At 47.3% G+C, this 18,294-nt stretch overlaps 1 protein-coding gene across 1 annotated transcript in view; it reads right to left on the minus strand.

Annotated features, from left to right (window-relative positions):
* The window catches only part of LOC142291335 (plasma membrane calcium-transporting ATPase 4-like), a 306,647-nt gene that overhangs the window by 16,140 nt on the left and 272,213 nt on the right, over nucleotides 1-18,294 (minus strand). Inside the window, 2 exon segments of the mRNA XM_075335801.1 lie at nucleotides 15,877-16,059; nucleotides 16,150-16,257. Coding sequence (XP_075191916.1) covers nucleotides 15,877-16,059; nucleotides 16,150-16,257 — 291 coding nt within the window.

Raw genomic sequence — 18,294 nt, forward strand, 5'->3', positions numbered from 1 at the left:
CCTACCTACATATGTTCAAATTTTTTTTTTTCCCTTTTAAGAATCTATCATTTAAGTAATGATTAACTATTCTATTTTAATCTCTTAAGCAATAGTGCCTGCAATGCCCACAAGGCCCCCCCCCCCCAAAAAAAAAATAAACAAAAAAACCCCAAAAAAACACTGTCACCTGCAGGATAAATGCATTACAAAGAAGAGTTAAAAATAAATAGGGAGAAAGGCAAAAAGTGAGAATGAGCAATCCCCATCACACCCTGGGTTAAATGACTAGTCATCTGGATAGTGATAGTGTTAAGAGACAGACAGAAGTGACCAGCAGCCCAAGTGCACAGCATGCATTGTAATAGTGTTGAACTCACTGCCCACAGAAGCAGCAGCAGCAGAGGTGGCTGGGGGAGAGGTAGCAGAGGACAGAGCTACGTGTGTTGGACTAGAGACATGTTTAGCATCGAGGTGCTGGCTAATGGTGGAAGGCTGGCGCCTCAGAGCCCCTTGTAAAGAGGTACCGCCCGTCTGGAATGTATAAACTACGTCCATCTGTAAGGAATCAGAGGGAGACACACTAAAGTCAGAGGAGGAAACAGAGATGAGAAATAAAGAGAAAACTAAGGAAGACAGACATTACAGAATTCTGTACAAAACAGAAAAAGGTCAAATATTACTAGAATGTGAAGTAATAAAGAGTTATTAAATAGAACAACAGAGACAATAGGGTCATAAGTATACACCAAAAGATAAATCTTATATGCGTACACAATCATAAAGGTTGTTTGAAAGCCTTAATACATAGGGAAACAAACTAACATCCCAAGACATGCTATGTAAGGTTGTGATTCCTGAAAGCACACAAATAAAGTTTTGTTATAGGATTATTACCCCTCCTCCCCCAAATCAAGTTTTTCCACAGGGGGCAAACTTGCCGATGGCGGAGAGTCCAATCATTTGGATTCCCCCCTGTAAAGATCGGTGCTTTGGATCCCCGAGAATGAGGCTTTGCAGCACTTTCTTGAATGGTGCGGATGTTGGAGGTCTTGGTCTCTGCTCCACTCATTGTGGGGGAGGCTGCAGGAGACAGACTGTACTTGGCTGCACACACACACCTCTACTCCATTCGGTTCTCTGGGTTCCGAGCGCCGGTTTTAGTGATCAGCAAGTTACCCCTATCCAGATTATTTGAGAATAACCATTTAGCACATATGGTGGCGTTATGTGCTTCATCGCATTTTTAATGCATTCTTTCATTCAGGTTTTCTTGTCTAGTACAACAGAATCAAGTGGCCAAAGTAAAAATTAAGTAGGTTGGCATTAAGAGGCCATTAAAACAACCTAGGAATTAGCTATGTTTATGTATTGAGACTTTAAAATCAACTAGTATTATATCATACTTTATTAATAATTGAATATTTTTTAAATTTAATCATGAAAGGGCAAGACTGGATGTTTAGCGTTCTGTTGGTTCTGAGTCGAAAAGCTGTTAGATTTCCACCTTGCTTGGATTCACAGGCAAACTGTTGATTGAATCACATGGCAGCTAATGGAATTTGACATTTCTATATTCCCATGGGTTTTTACCGAATACTTCTACTATTACTACATCATTTTTCAAATATTAGGGAACTGCCATTTTTAGGCTATGTGCGCAAAGTGCGTTTTTGCGTGTTTTTGGGCTCAAGACTGCATGACTTTGCTTCCCCAGCAAAGTCTATAGGGGGCTTTACACACTACGATATTGTTAATGTTTTATCGTCGGGGTCACGTCGTTAGTGACGCACATCCGGCGTCATTAACGATATCGCAACGTGTGACACTCATGTGCGACCTAAAACGATCGCAAAAGCGGTCAAAATCGTTTGCCGCGGAGAGGTCGTCCTAAAACAAAAAATCGTTTACCTCTCATTAGCGATGTTGTTCCTTGTTCCTGCGGCAGCACACATCGCTGTGTGTGACACCGCAGGAGCGAGGAACATCGCCTTACCTGCCTCCACTGCCAATGCGAAAGGAAGGAGGTGGGCAGAATGTTACGTCCCGCTCATCTCCACTTCTACTGGACGCCTGCCGTGTGACGTCGCTGTGACGCTGAACGACCAGCCCCCTTAGAAAGGAGGCGGATCGTCGGCCAGAGTGACATCGCAGGGCAGGTAAGCCGTGTGACGAGGGAGCACGATTTTGTGCGCGACGGGCAGCGATATGCCCGTGTCGCACAAATGATGGGGGCGGGTACGCACGATAGCTATATCGTTACCAATATTGCTACCGTGTAAAGCCCCCTTAAGACTTTTCATTTTTGCTGTCCGCACACAACTTTTCTTTTAAGCTGCGTTTTTGAGCAATTCTTTCGAATTGGACATGTCAATTCTTTCCTGCGTTTTTCTGCGTTTTACCCCATGCAATGCACTGGAAAAATGCAAAAAAAACGCAGAGATCAATGACGCAGCAAAACACAGCCATGTGTTTTTACCGATGCGTTTTTTGGTGCGTTTTTTCCATGGGTGCGTTTTAATGCGTTTGTGCGTTTTTAGAGGCCAAAAACGCACAAAAACACAGCGTCAAAGAAACGCAGTGTGCGCACATAGCCTAAGATGTAGAAAACAAACAAAAAAAAACTTTTTATGGCAGGTCAACTACATTCAGAATTTCTTTTGCTCTATTGTAGAATATAAAATTCAGCTTCTGGCTAAGGCCGGTTTCACATTTGCGTTGTGTGACGCATGTGACAGATGCGTTGTAAATAGTGTGCTAATAAAGGTAACGGATTCCTTTAAAAGAACGTTTGTTTTTTTTTACTGTTTCGCCGGGAAAGGAGATTTGCGTTCGGGAGGAGAGAGAGGTAACCGCAAATCCCCTGAGTGACTGCAGTGAGCCGCGCGATCATCTGTGCCATCACTCAGGTGACCCGCCACCACAGCTGCAGTCCTCCACCCGAGAGCGGTGGCCGCGGATCACCTGAATGAGGGCACAGCTGATCGCGCGGCTCACTTCAGTTGCTGCGTGGAGCTGATAGAGAGCGGTCGTGTTCTACGGCCACTCCAGTCAGCTTCATGTGTGGATTACGCCGGACCTGGAGGGGTATTTGGGGATTAATAAAATGGGGAAACAGGGTGTTTTTTTTCTCTTTTATTCCAAATAAAGGATTTTTTTTAGGTGTTTGTGTTTATTTACTTTCACTTATCATGGAATCAATCATGGAAGGTATCTCGGGGAGACGCCTGCCATGATTAACCTAGGACTTAGTGGCAGCTATAAGCTGCCATTTAACTCCTTATTACCCTGATTGCCACCGCACCAGGGAATTCGGGATGAGCCGGGTAGAGTCCTGGGACTGTCGCATCTAATGGATGCGGCAACTCCGGGCGGCTGCTGGCTGATATTGTTAGGCTGGGGGGCTCCCCATAACGTGGGGCTCCCTATCCTGAGAATACCAGCCTTCAGCCGTGTGGCTTTATCTTGGCTGGTATCAAAATTGGGGGAGACCACACGCCGTTTTTTTTTTTAATTACTATTTATTTTACTGCACGATATAGACCCGCCCATCGGCGGCTGTGATTGGTTGCAGTGAGACAGCGGTCACTCAGCGTGGGGGCGGGTCTGACTGCAACCAATCATGGGCGCCGGTGGGCGGGGAAAGCAGTTAATACGAGATGGATTAATGAGCGGCCGACATTTTCAAAAGAGGAAAAGCCGCCGGAGCATAGTGACAGCCGTGCAGCGCTGCGTCAGTGATCGGTGAGTATGAGAAAGAGGAAGGAGGGGGGAGAGAGGCAAGGAGTGATTTTAAACTATTTAAATTGTTCTGCTGGACATACTGAGCATGCTCAGTAGAACGTGATGGGAACCATCAGCGGATTCCACCGCTTAGCGCATTGCGGCAGAATCCGCCGCCATAGACAATCATTACACACCTTGGTGGATACTAACGGAATCCGTCAAGGTGCGATATTTTACCGACACAAAAAATGCTACATGCAGCGTTCCTTCTGCCCGACGCAGTGTCAAAACAACGACGCTGCATCGTGCAGCAGATGCAACGCAGACACTTGCGTTACAGTGCGTCGTCCATACAGGTCTATGGAGAACGGCGCGGTGCGTTAACGGACTGCGCTATTCTCCATAGCGGTGGATTGCGCTGAACGCAGGTGTGAAACCGGCCTAAGAATGAGCAGACCTGCACCGCGCTGTGGAGATCTGGCAGTATATAAGAGGTTACTTCTCGTAACGTGTCGACAAGAAAAGTGGACTTTGCTATTCCCATAAAAATCAATCAATGACAGTGCAATGTTCATTTTACGAGAGAAGATATAGGAGAATAAAAAAAAAAAAAAAAGCTTAGTTCCGATTAGCTGCCATGGATTTTCTTTTATACAATTCTGGTACATGAGTCGCTATGTGCACAAGTTCTCAGTTATACTGCAGAGCTGAGTGAAGGAGTTTCCATGTGCTACCATGTAATAAGCCCTCAGGTGAACTGGCAGACACAGACAATAGGGCCCCTGTGCAGAAATGGTATTTAGTCCCTTGCAGTCCAATAGCCCATCATAATGCACAATTCTACCTTCTTTGGAGATGGAAATGGCCCCTTTATCTCTTGGGATCGTGTGCGGCAGCACAGGTTGCACCAATGACAAGTCCACCTCTGCTCAGTTACCATATACCCGACTATTTACCACTAGAATATTTGTTACAACAGGATAATTGCTTCATTACCTGGCATGGGATTATGTCAAGATTTTTATTCCTATGGGCAGATGAAAGCTTCGGTATGCAGTAAGAAGCATATGGGAGCACTGTTTGGCTAAAATTTCAGAGGTATTACAATTTCAACAAATAAGGTACGCTTTGTATAATGGAAACATATTTTCATCGATTCCTTAGTTTTCAAGGTTTCCACTTGTATTGATTACTTGCAGGGGCTAATAATCTGTTCATGGTCTTGTGACACCCAGGTTCTTTGATAATGGTACTACACCTGTGATCAGTCTGCCCGCCTCTCCATCATATGTCCAGGACAGGTTTTTATTCCATATACAATGGAGTAACCCCCTATACACAAATAGTGAAAGATCTGCTAAATAAAGCAAAGATTGTTCTCCTTGTTCCTAGTTGGACTTTTAGCAAAATGTATTTCTTAAAGGGAATCTATCAGTAGATTTTTTGTATGCAATCTGACAGCACCATAATGTAGGAATTTGGATCCTCATTCCAGCCAAGTGTCACTTACTGGATTGCTTGGTGCAATTTTGATAAAATCACTGTTTTCTCGGTTACCGATCTAGCAGATATCTAAATGCTGAGCTCTGTATTACCCTACCCACACCACTGATACATATCTGTGTACACTGTATATAGGCAGAAAGCTGCTAAATCAATTGTGGTGGTGGGGTTACATTGAGCAGAAGGACTACATGGCACAAGATAATTAGACCTCTAGCGACAACCTCCTGCTGAAAAAACAATGATTTTATTGAAACAATAACTCACAGCCTAAAAAGTGATACATTGCTGGAATTGGGGTATCTTCCCCTACATCATGTTGCTCTCAGATTACAATGCAGATTCCCTTTAAATGCTGCTGAGTAAAACAGATGTCTGCAATGAGTGGGAAGTCCCCGATTCAAGCTACCCATTGTCTGAGCAGCAGTATGAAGTTGAACGGTTCCCTTTAAGTGCAATAGCCCTTTTATCAGGTTTCTTTATACGGTATATACTGAAATATAAACTTAATCTTCAAAAAATATCAAGAAATAAAGTAAAATGGGTCACAGAGGATTAAGTAAGTAAAAAGGATCAGCAGGAAAGACAGGAAAGACATTTGTACAATACATTTTTTAAACTAATAACCACAACATAGAAAAATTGAACACTGTTATTCCATAAGTGAGATGAGATTACCAAGACAACAGCAGATTCAAGAGCCAGAAAAAGATCCCAAGTCAGCGGACACTAAGCTGCTTAGTGACCTTATCTCTTTTCAGCAGACCTAGTTTGCAAGCATAATGAAGAATAATGCGGTACTCCAATGGCTGTTGGAGAAACTTGGCTTCAATTGTTCTCATGAGTTCTTTCACACTTCATATGTACAGTACAATGTAAGTTATACCTCCTAGACATGATAGCTTGAAACCATTTAAATATCTAAATATGCTGAAAAGTTATATGTATAAATTTGTTTGTTTTTTTTTTATTGTGGAACTGCATTTCCATCTCATGTGTGGTGGAATCAAAGGAAGCCTATACTAGCCGGGCTTTACTTACGTGTAGAGATACTGTATGTGTGTTTGCATATTATGATCTAAATGGACCATGGCTCCTAAACGGCTTTCTTTAATACCACCACGACATGTAACCGCTTAGACTGCAGTCCCCCAATACTTATTTTTCAGAAAGTCTTTCCTCCTAACAAGTAGAAATATTCTGATTAATGAGCACTAAAGCAGCAGGATCCAAATTTTTCATGATTTTCCTTTTAGTAGAAACAAATGATTTTAGATCATCTTGTGTCCGCGAGATCATGGACAAAATACTGGCAACTGTTAAGGGGGTTTTGCACACTACGACATCGCAGGTGCGATGTCGGTGGGGTCAAATCGAAAGTGACGCACATCCGGTGTGCAAATCCTTTTTGATACGATTAACGAGCGCAAAAGCGTCGTTATCGTATCATCGGTGTAGGGTCCGAGATTTCCATAATTTCGCTTCAGCGACAGGTACGATGTAATAACTCGTTCCTGCGGCAACACACATCGCTGTGTGTGAAGCCGCAGGAGCGAGGAACATCTCCTACCTGCGTCCCGGCTGCAATGCTGAAGGAAGGAGGTGGGCGGGATGTTTACATCCTGCTCATCTCCGCCCCTCCGCTGCTATTGGCCGCCTGCCGTGTGACGTCGCTGTGACGCCGCACGACCAGCCCCCTTAGGAAGGAGGCGGATCGCCGGCCAGAGCGACGTCGCAGGGCAGGTAAGTGCATGTGAAGCTGGCGTAGCGATAATGTTCGCTACGCCAGCAATCACAAGATATCGCTGCTGCGACGGGGACGGGGACTATCGCGCTCGACATCGCAGCATCGGCATGCGATGTCGCAGCGTGCAAAGTACCCCTTATAGTCCTGCCTTATAGTCCTGTGTCCTACATTTTGCAGATGCTATGGTATAATTAATATTTCTGTATTCTGTGTGTCATTTACATTTTTCACTAATATATGCACAACATCCTTGACCCCGATCTGTGGTGTTACTATGCGGTTCATATTGCAATTCTTTGGATTCTGACTATTGTGCTGTGTGCGACTTCAACAAGACATCTTGCTCCTTCTGGATTGTGATGCATTTTATTTACCTAGCTATCTAATCACATGGCAAAAATAATTCGATAAGTATTTCAGGTGCTTTTGCTGCTTTGTTCATTAAAAAAAAAAAGCACAAGCTATTGGATGCGCCCCAGCTTGTTAAAATTGTCAGTTTGACATCAGTAAATTTGATGCACGTAATCATTTTTTGAGCATGCTCACTAAAAATGAAAAAGCTGCAGAAACATTTGGAAAAAAAAAAGTCTGCTATCTGGTAGGAATAAGATAGGATTAAAGGGAACCTGTCAGGTGTAATATGCACCCAGGACCACGAGCAGTTCTGTGTGCATATTGCTATTCCCTGCCTAAGCGTACCTGTATACGCTTGCATAGATAAAGAGATCTTTAGAAAAAAGAGAATTTTGTTTACTTACCGTAAATTCTTTTTCTTATAGTTCCGACATGGGAGACCCAGACCATGGGTGTATAGCTTCTGCCTCCGGAGGACACACAAAGTACTACACTAAAAAGTGTAGCTCCTCCCTCCTAGCATATACACCCCTTGGATAACCAAATATAGCCAGTTTAGTGCAAAAGCTGAAGGAGGACATCCACCCACAAGTAGAGATAGAGCAAAACCCGGAACAACCGGAACCTCTGTCTACAACAATAGCCGGTGATAACACACGGAACAAGAACACTGCCAACAGGCAACAGGGAGGGTGCTGGGTCTCCCATGTCGGAACTATAAGAAAAAGAATTTACGGTAAGTAAACAAAATTCTCTTTTTCTTTATCGTTCCTTATGGGAGACCCAGACCATGGGACGTCTCAAAGCAGTCCATGGGTGGGAATAAACAGAAAACTGAGAAGTAGGCGAGACCTAACTTCACAAATGGGCGACAGCCGCCTGAAGGATGCGTCTGCCCAAGCTCGCATCTGCCGAAGCATAAGCATGCACTTGGTAGTGCTTCGAAAAGGTATGCAGACTGGACCAAGTGGCAGCCTGACAGACTTGCTGAGCCTTAACCTGGTGCCTGAAAGCCCAAGAGGCACCGACAGCTCTGGTCGAGTGTGCCTTGATCCCCGGCGGGGGAGGCACTTGAGTACACTGGTAGGCATCGGAGATGGCCGTCCTAATCCAGCGAGCTAGGGTCGGCTTAGAAGCCGAGAGGCCCTTACGCTGACCAGTGGTCAGCACAAAGAGAGAGGTGCACCGCCTAAGAGCAGCGGTGCGTGACACATAGATCCGGAGCGCCCGCACCAGATCCAGAGTATGCAACGCTTTTTCAAAGCGATGAGCAGGAGCCGGACAAAAGGAAGGCAGGGAAATATCCTGGTTAAGGTGGAAAGGAGATACCACCTTAGGAAGAAAGTCCGGAGACGGACGAAGAACCACCTTGTCTTGGTGAAAAACCAAAAAAGGTGACTCCGAGGAGAGCGCAGCCAAATCAGAGACTCTCCTGAGGGAAGTTATGGCCACTAGAAAGACCACTTTCTGTGAAAGACGAGCCAAAGAAACTTCCCTAAGTGGCTCAAAAGGGGGTTTCTGCAAGGCCGTGAGGACCAGATTAAGGTCCCAGGGATCTAGAGGCCGCCGGTAAGGCGGAATGATGTGAGATGCGCCCTGCATGAAGGTGCGCACCTGAGCCAGCTGGGCGATACGCCGCTGGAACAACACTGATAGCGCTGAGACCTGTCCCTTGAGGGAATTGAGGGAGAGTCCTAGCTGCAGACCAGACTGCAGAAAAGACAAGATGGTCGGCAAGGAAAAAGGCCAAGGAGCATGGCCGGAAGAACGACACCAGGACAGGAAAATTCTCCAGGTCCTGTGGTATATCTTGGCCGAGGAAGACTTCCGAGCCCGTGTCATAGTGGAGATGACTTCGGGAGGAATGCCGGAAGCCGTCAGGATCTAGGACTCAAGAGCCACGCCGTCAATCTGAGAGCCGCAGAATTCTGGCGGAAAAACGGACCTTGTGAGAGAAGGTCTGGGCGGTCCGGGAGATGCCACGGCACCTCTACGGACAGACTGAGCAGGTCTGGGTACCAGGCTCGCCTGGGCCAGTCTGGAGCAATGAGTATAACCCGACGGCCCTCCATTCTTATCTTGCGCAGGACTCTGGGCAAGAGAGCTAGAGGGGGAAACACGTAAGACAGACGGAACTGGGACCAATCCTGAACCAGCGCGTCCGCTGCAAAGGCCTGAGGATCGTGGGAGCGAGCCACGTAAACCGGGACCTTGTTGTTGTGCCGGGATGCCATTAGATCCACTTTCGGAGTGCCCCACTTGCGGCAGATCGACCGGAACACTGCCGGATGCAGAGCCCACTCGCCGTTGTCCACGGTTTGACGGCTGAGATAATCTGCCTCTCAGTTTTCTACGCCTGGGATTTGGACTGCGGATATGGTGGACTTGGAGTCCTCCGTCCACTGAAGGATGCGCTGAACCTCCAACATTGCTAGGCGGCTGCGAGTCCCGCCCTGGTGATTGATGTAGGCAACTGCTGTCGTGTTGTCTGACTGGACTCGAATGTGCTTGCCCGCCAACAGGTGGTGAAAGGCTACGAGAGCTAGGAGCACAGCTCTGATTTCTAGCACATTGATCGAGAGGGCTGATTCGGACGGAGTCCAAGTGCCCTGTGCTCGGTGGTGGAGAAATACTGCTCCTCAGCCGGATAGACTGGCATCCGTGGTGAGGATCACCCAGGACGGGATCATGACTGAGTGTCCCTGAGACAGAGAGAGGGGCCGAAGCCACCACTGAAGAGAGCTCCTGGTCTGTGGCGACAGAGCCACCAACCTGTGCAAGGAAGAAGTCCGCTTGTCCCAACAGCGGAGAATGTCCAGCTGCAGAGGGCGTAGATGGAACTGGGCAAAGGGAACCGCTTCCATTGACGCCACCATCTGACCCAGCACCTGCATGAGGTGCCTGATGGAATGACGGCGGGGCCTCAACAGAGAGCGCACCGCCAGATGGAGGGACTGCTGTTTGACTAAGGGCAGCTTGACAAGTGCCGGCAGAGTCTCGATTTGCATCCCTAGGTACGTGAGTTTTTGGGTCGGGGTCAGAGTGGACTTGGGCAGATTGACAAGCCACCCGAATTGAACAAGAGTGGCGAGAGTGAGCGAGACACTCCGCTGACAGTCTGCGCTGGATGAAGCCTTGACAAGAAGGTCGTCCAGGTAAGGAATCACTGCCAACCCCTGGAGGTGCAGAACCGCAACCACTGCTGCCATGACTTTGGTAAATACTCGAGGGGCCGTGGCTAACCCGAAGGGGAGAGCCACAAATTGGAAATGTTCCTCTCCGATTGCAAAACGTAGCCAACGCTGGTGTGAAACAGCAATTGGCACATGCAGATAGGCATCTTTGATGTCGATGGATGCCAGGAAATCTCCTTGGGTCATTGAGGCAATGACCGATTGCAGAGACTCCATGCGAAAGTGCCGTACCTGAACATGCTTGTTGAGAAGCTTGAGATCCAGGATGGGCCGGAAGGTACCGTCCTTTTTGGGGACTAGGAAGAGATTTGAGTAAAAACCTCTGAACCGTTCCCTGGCGGGCACCGGTACAATTACTCCGTTGGCCTGCAAGGATGCCACGGCCTGAGAGAAGGCGGCGGCCTTGGAGCAGGGGGGAGTTGACAGAAAAAATCTGTTTGGCAGGCTGGAAGAGAATTCTATCCTGTAGCCGTGGGAGATGATATTTCGCACCCACTGATCGGAGACGTGTTGAAACCACACGTCGCCAAAGTGGGAGAGCCTGCCACCGACCAAGGACGTTGCTGGCTCGGCCAGATAGTCAAGAGGAGGCTGCCTTGGTGGCAGCAGCCCCTGCGGACTTTTGTGGACGCGGCTTCTTGTGCCAGGTGGGCTTCTGGTCCTTGGTTGAGTTAGTGGACGAGGCCGAGGGCTTAGAGGCCGACCAGTTAGAGGAACGAAAGGAACGAAACCTCGACTGGTTCCTGCTCTGGACAGGTTTCCTGGTTTTAGTCTGTGGCAAGGAAGTACTCTTCCCGCCAGTAGCCTCCTTAATTATTTCATCCAGTTGTTCACCGAACAGCCTGGACCCAGCAAATGGGAAATGGGAGCCCAGCAAGGTACTTCTTTGAGGAACCATCTGCCCTCCACTGTCGAAGCCACAAGATCCTGCGGATAGCAAGGGAATTAGCGGAGGCCCCCGCAGTGCGGTGAGAGGCCTCCAGCATGGCAGACATGGCGTAGGCTGAAAAGGCTGAAGCCTGGGAAGTTAAAGTAACCAATTCAGGCATAGAATCCCTAGTGAGAGAATGCATCTCCTCTAGGGAAGCAGAGATGGCTTTGAGAGCCCACACTGCTGCAAAGGATGGGGAGAACGAGGCCCCTGCTGCCTCATAGACAGACTTGGCCAGGAGGTCAACCTGGCGGTCAGTGGGATCCTTAAGTGAGGTGCCATCAGCCACAGATACAACTGTCCGGGCTGAGAGTCTAGACACCGGAGGGTCTACCTTTGGTGAGTGAGCCCACTCCCTGACCACCTCTGGTGGAAAAGGATAACGGTCATCAGAACCACGCTTTGGGAAGCGTTTGTCAGGACAGGCTCTGGGCTTGGACACAGTGGCTTGAAAACTGGAGTAGTTAAAGAACACACTCCTTGTTCTCTTAGGCAAGGTAAACTGGTGCTTTTCTGCCAGAGAGGGTTGTTCCTCTGATACTGGCGGATTGAGGTCCAGAACAGAATTAATGGACGCAATCAAATCACTCACATCTGCATCACCCTCGGTCAGATCAATGGGGCACATGGAGGTAGCGTCCGAGCCCCCAGTAAAGATATCCTCCTCGTCCTGCGAGACGGCTCGTGAATCGGAGCCGCGGGACGAGGAAGGAGAGGGGACCCTGCGTCTCCTTTTAGGAGGACGGGGTCTGGGAGCAGATGAAGAATCCTCTGTGAGCTCTGCAGAGCGAGCCGAAGCAGCAGAGGTGCCCTGAGAAGGGGGCTGATGCATGCTCAGCAGAGTCCAGGACAGCTGTCCCATGGAGTCGGCAAAAGGCTGGGAGATAGACTTAGAAAACAATTCTACCCAAGCCGGGGGTTCAGCCACCGGGGCCGGAGCAGCCGGAGGGACCACTGGGGAGACTCCAGGCTGAGGCACCACCATGTTAGAGCAGACATCACAGTGAGGATATGTGCTCGGTTCGGGCAGAACGAGCTTACATGCAGTGCATATTGAGTACAGCCTTGCAGCCTTGCTCCTAGTGTGAGACATGCTGCTGAGGTGGAGGCTCTGCGGTAAAGAATACACTACTTCAGAATGCCCAGAGAGTGTATAAGATGTCCACAACCCAGAGGTTGTGGCTTACCAGACCGTTTTGTGTGCCCTCCGGATTCCACAGCTTGGACCCCCAGACAGGTTGCAGGATGCAGCAGCCAGCGCCGATCAGTGTGAAAACGCTGATAAAATGGCGCCGGAGTGAGGAGGGGGGGCGGGATCTAGTCCCAGAGCGGGAACTGGAGGGCCAAGGGGATATACAGGGGAGGGGAACATCTCCTCAGAGAGGAGTGTCCTCCCCTGTGCTGAACGGCTGGTGGGCGGCGCCGCACTGTCCCTCTGCATGACTGACATGCAGGGGCAGTGAAAACGAAACTAGGCCGCAGCCGAAGCCGGGGCCTAAATTTTACAATGCGGCCGGCGCGCAGGCCCCCTCGGCGCGGTTCTCTGGTGAAAACCGGAGAACCGGCCGGAATTGTCACAAAAGTTACAAAACACACTCTCCCAGACATTAAAGTGGAAGGGACCCCCCTGACAATAACGTCTCAATACTTAGCTTGTGAGACGCAGGGCCAGGTCCCTGAGGGATGAGTGCTCCGTCCGGCAAGGTCCTGAAAGGGCTGCGGATTGAGACCGGTCTCCTGCAAAGCAGTGAGAACCGTGTAGGCTCCCACTTCAAGCCAGAGCCCGAGGGATGGTGAAGGAGCGCGGCATGTAAGGCTCCAGCCTTGAAATCAACCTTAACAACACCGCCGACACAGTGGGGTGAGAAGGGACATGCCGGGGGTCCAGCATGGACCCGCTTTTCTTCCAACTCTTTAAAATCAAAAATCAGATGAGAATGCATGTGTGGATGTGTGACCTCCTGAACACAAAGCATTGAATTGGCTATATTTGGTTATCCAAGGGGTGTATATGCTAGGAGGGAGGAGCTACACTTTTTAGTGTAGTACTTTGTGTGTCCTCCGGAGGCAGAAGCTATACACCCATGGTCTGGGTCTCCCATAAGGAACGATGAAGAAAAGTATTTCTAAAGATCTTTTACCGTATGCTAATGAACGCGGGGGCTAGTCCCCTGAGCGTTAGTTCCCCGGCCAGTCGGCTCCATTAGCATGTTAGTGCATCCCTGTGGGCGTAATATCATGCTAATTAATATGCAGCGTCAGAGGCATGGTGTCACTCACCTCTCCACTGCCATCGCGTCCGACGCTGGATTTCGGCTCAGTACACATGACCCCGGAGTTTCGGTCATGCGCATTACTTCAGTTTGAAGCCAGGACACGTACACCCGGCTTCATAGTGCACATGATCAAAACTCCGGGGTCATGCGCACTGAGCCAAAATCCAGCGTCGGACGCGATGGCAGTGGAGAGGTGAGTGAGATCATCCTGTAACGCTACGTATTCACTAGCATGTTAGTACACCCACAGGGGCGTGCTACCATGCTAATGGAGCAGACTGGCCGGGGAACTAACACCCAGGTGACTAGTCCCTGTGCTCCTTAGCATACGATATAAGATCTTTAGAAATACTTTTTCTAAACAGCTCTTTATGTATGCTAGTGTATACAGGGACGGTTAGGCAGGAATTAGAAGAATGCACCCAGGACCATGTGCAGTTCTGGGTGCATACTTCTAATTCCTGCCTAACCGTCCCTGTATACACTAGCATTGCACCTGACAGGTTCCCTTTAAACCATTCTAAGAATGAGTGTTTGCGAATTATCGCTTAATTACTGGAAAGAATACTGAGGGCAGCCATCAGATTGCACTTCTCTCCATTTTGACTCATTCAATAAAATTTCACAAGCGGGACATACTCCGCTTCTGCCTGACAGCAATCCCTTCTATTAATGAGTGGTACTCTGAAATGGTGAATATTTGCAGGATGGAGGAGCTTTCTGCCGAATGCTCTGGACTCACCGACAAATTCACCAGATTATGGAGTGAATGGATATTATTCCCCAAATCTTCATAAAAATTTTCTATAGGCTGTGGGATCTGTGTGCAGGCCTGGGTTGGTGTTGTGGCTTCCATGTCTTAATGTGAAAAAGATGTCTTTACCTTCTCCCATATTCTTCCCTCCCTCCTCCCCTTCTTGTAATTCCTCACTCCACCCACTTTTGTTTTTTTTATTCTTCTCTTTTTATCTTTTCTTTTCTACTATATTGGGATAAGTTTTGGACTTCAGTCTGTTCGTTTCTTATTATTGGGTTACCCCAATATGTCCTCTCATTTGTTCATTTGTTTATAAATTAATTTTGTTTCTCTGTCAAAGTGGCACTTTTATAATTGTGAATTTTATTTAATTTTTTTATGGTCCTTATGAACCAATTGTATTGCTGCATTACAATTGATTCTTTAATGTCCTCATGAATGTTTCAATAAAAATAGATTGAACATAAAAAAAAATAAAAATCTGTTGTTTGGATCTGGAGACTTGCAGGTGGTCCGTGCATCGCAGTCTGTAGTGAGACCACAAAACGCAGATGTATGAATCTGGCCTCAAGTAAAGAAGCACAATGGCTGCTTAATTATTAGTATGAGCAAGTGGAGGCACCTGAAAACTGTTTTAGGCAAAAAGACAACTGTGCGCAGCACACTGGCTCACTAGTCATCACTATAGCCTTATGCTGGGGTCCTGGGTTGAAATCCCAAGGACCATATCTGAAAGGAGTTTGTATCTTCTCTTTGTGTGGCTTTCATCCAGGTACTACATACTGATAAGTGATGGGGAATTTACATTGTGAGCCCCAATGAGGACAGTTATGAGGATATCTGTAAAGCGCTACAACTAATGGTGCTATATAAGTAAATAAAATACAAAAATCCAACCTTTCTACACACTTAGGGATAAGGGACTGAGTGAAAATGGTAACAAACAGCAGATGGACGAGCCCAAAAAAGGTATACTATACAAATATCACTTTAGAGTGTCCTGAAATTGCAAATATAGTTTTAAATAAGAAGCCATAACTAAGACATTCTTCTGTTCATCAGGCATGATAAAATCTCTTTAAATGAAACATAATAATCCATTAAATATTAAAAGGCAATAATAAACTGTGTCTTCTCATTTTTCAGAAGCCTCTTCCATGTTTGACTTTAATTGTGTGGAGTATATTAGCCCTTAAAAAATACATATTCTTGATCAGGGTTCAGCAACTGCAAATATGGTCCTACAGTTTCCTAACAGTCTGTGGGCTGTCAGGGAATGCTGGAAATTATAGTTGCTGATCTCTGCTATAGATAATCTAAATTACATCATGTACAGTATATGATGCATGTGTCTCCTAGTACATTAAAAAAATGTAACTGGTTAAATGAACAACTAATAGCAGCAGTACCTGAGTCTGTATCCTGTTCAAGCCTCTAAACCACAAGATCTGGCCTTTTCGGAGCTCCATTTCTGCATGGTCAATCTCATCTGCATCCTCTGGCAGTTCTTCATGGGGAATATCCTCTTTCATGGGCCCATGGCCTGCTTCTTTCAAGAACTTAAGCCGGCTTGTGGGAACTGTGCAGATTAACTAAACAGATCAATAAGAAGATGATCATAACATTCCATGGGCAGGGTGCAGATCAACATATTTATATGACAGTAAATGTACGAAACACACCTGGCCCCATAACAACTCGCCAATTCCAATGAAGATGCACCAGAACCACTGTGATAGAGTTAGGCCAGAGCAACTGAATGGTTTGCCTCCAAATTCTACAATCACAATCTGTTAAAAAAACAACAACAAACAAACAGAATAAGAATATAGATAGATTTCTTCCATCTACTCGTATTATGAAGCATTTCTGCATCATTTACTTTTTCCCCACTATATAATGACCATAGGAGACGTAGGAGTGAGTGATGCCCATGGTCAGAATGTTTTCATGTTAGAGTCATACTTTCCAAGATGCACTACTGTATTTTGACAAAGCATTGTTTGCGCATTGGGTTAATATTTAAGTTGTTCACATTACCGGGCACGCAGCTTACAGTTTATGTACAGTATACAGTGGATCCTTGGTTTACGAGAACAATCCATTCTGAGAGTGTGCTTGTAAACCAAGTTACTCATGTAGCAAAGCAAAATTTCCCATAGGAAATAATGCAAGCTCAGGCAATTTGTTCCACAACTTGTTCAATGTCCCATCCTGGTCCCCTATTGTGCCATTCCACACACACACACAAACACGCACGCACACACACATATTATGCTCACCTTAAGGCCACGTCACACTAAGCAACATCGCTAGCAACATCGCTGCTGAGGCACGACTTTTGTGAGGTAGCAGCGATGTTGCTAGTGATGTCGCTGTGTGTGACATCCAGAAACAACCTGGCCCCTGCTGTGAGGTCGCTGGTTGTTGCTGAATGTCCTGGAACATTTTTTAGTTGTTGCTCTCCCGCTGTGAAGCACACATCGCTGTGTGTGACAGCGAGAGAGCAACAACTGAATGTGCAGGCAGCAGGAGCTGGCTTCTGCGGACGCTGGTAACCACGGTAAATATCGGGTAACCAAGAAGCCCTTACCTTGGTTACCCGATATTTACCTTCGTTACCAGAGCCCGCCACTCTCACGCTGTCAGTGCCGGCTCCCTGCACACGTAGCCGGAGTACACATCGGGTAATTAACCCGATGTGTACTGTGGCTAGGAGTGCAGGGAACAGGGAGCCGGCACTGGCAGCGTGAGAGCGGCGGACGCTGGTAACGAAGGTAAATATCGGGTAACCAAGGGAAGGGCTTCTTGGTTACCCGATGTTTACCGTGGTTACCAGCGTCCGCAGAAGCCGGCTCCCTGCACACGTAGCAGAGTACACATCGGGTAATTAACCCGATGTGTACTGTGGCTAGGTGTGCAGGGAGCCAGCGCTAAGCGGTGTGCGCTGGTAACCAAGGTAAATATCGGGTTGGTTACCCGATATTTACCTTAGTTACCAAGTGCAGCATGCTTCCACGCGTCGCTGCTGGTTGGGGGCTGGTCACTGGTAAGATCTGCCTGTGTAACAGCTCACCAGCAACTCGTGTAGCGACGCTCCAGCGATCCCTGCCAGGTCAGGTTGCTGGTGGGATCGCTGGAGCGTCGCTTAGTATGACGGTACCTTTACCTTCTGTTCCATCGCCAGCCTCATTGTTCTTGTAGTTCGCTGGTACAGGATGTGTATCGGGTAACCATCGCGACCGATGCCAGAGCTTCTACTGCCAGAGCGCTGACGTCAAAGACAGGAGCCACTTGCCTCTGACTGGCCTTTAAGTAGCGGCTGACAGCGGACGTTCCTCCATCGGCGTAAGGTGAGCATAATATATGTGTGCGTTCGTGTTTGTGTATCTTTGTGCGGACTGCAAGAGCGGGTCAGAGTGTAATAAAAGTACGGAACCGGAAGTGTGTGCGGTATGTATTTGCTCGTACAGCAAAGCTTGCTCGTAAACTGAGTTACAAATTTACAGCAAGCTTTGCTCGTATAGCGAAATACTCGTAAACCGGATTCCACCGTATTGCTATTTTTAGCGCTGCTTTTACAATGCTTGTTTATTTTTACCCAAATACAAAAAAATGAGGTTTCTGTTAAAAATAGAACATGGGAGTAGAAAAGTCTGAAGATCACATTGAAACATTCTAATGAAAGAGCACCAACACCATTACTTTATATCTTAAGGCCCAGTCACACTAAACAACATCGCTAGCAACATCGCTGCTAACGAACAACTTTTGTGACGTAATAGCGATGTTGCTAGTGATGTTGCTGTGTGTGACATCCAGCAACA

Source organism: Anomaloglossus baeobatrachus, chromosome 2 (assembly GCF_048569485.1).
Source record: "Anomaloglossus baeobatrachus isolate aAnoBae1 chromosome 2, aAnoBae1.hap1, whole genome shotgun sequence".
NCBI classification, from domain to species: Eukaryota; Metazoa; Chordata; class Amphibia; order Anura; family Aromobatidae; genus Anomaloglossus; species Anomaloglossus baeobatrachus.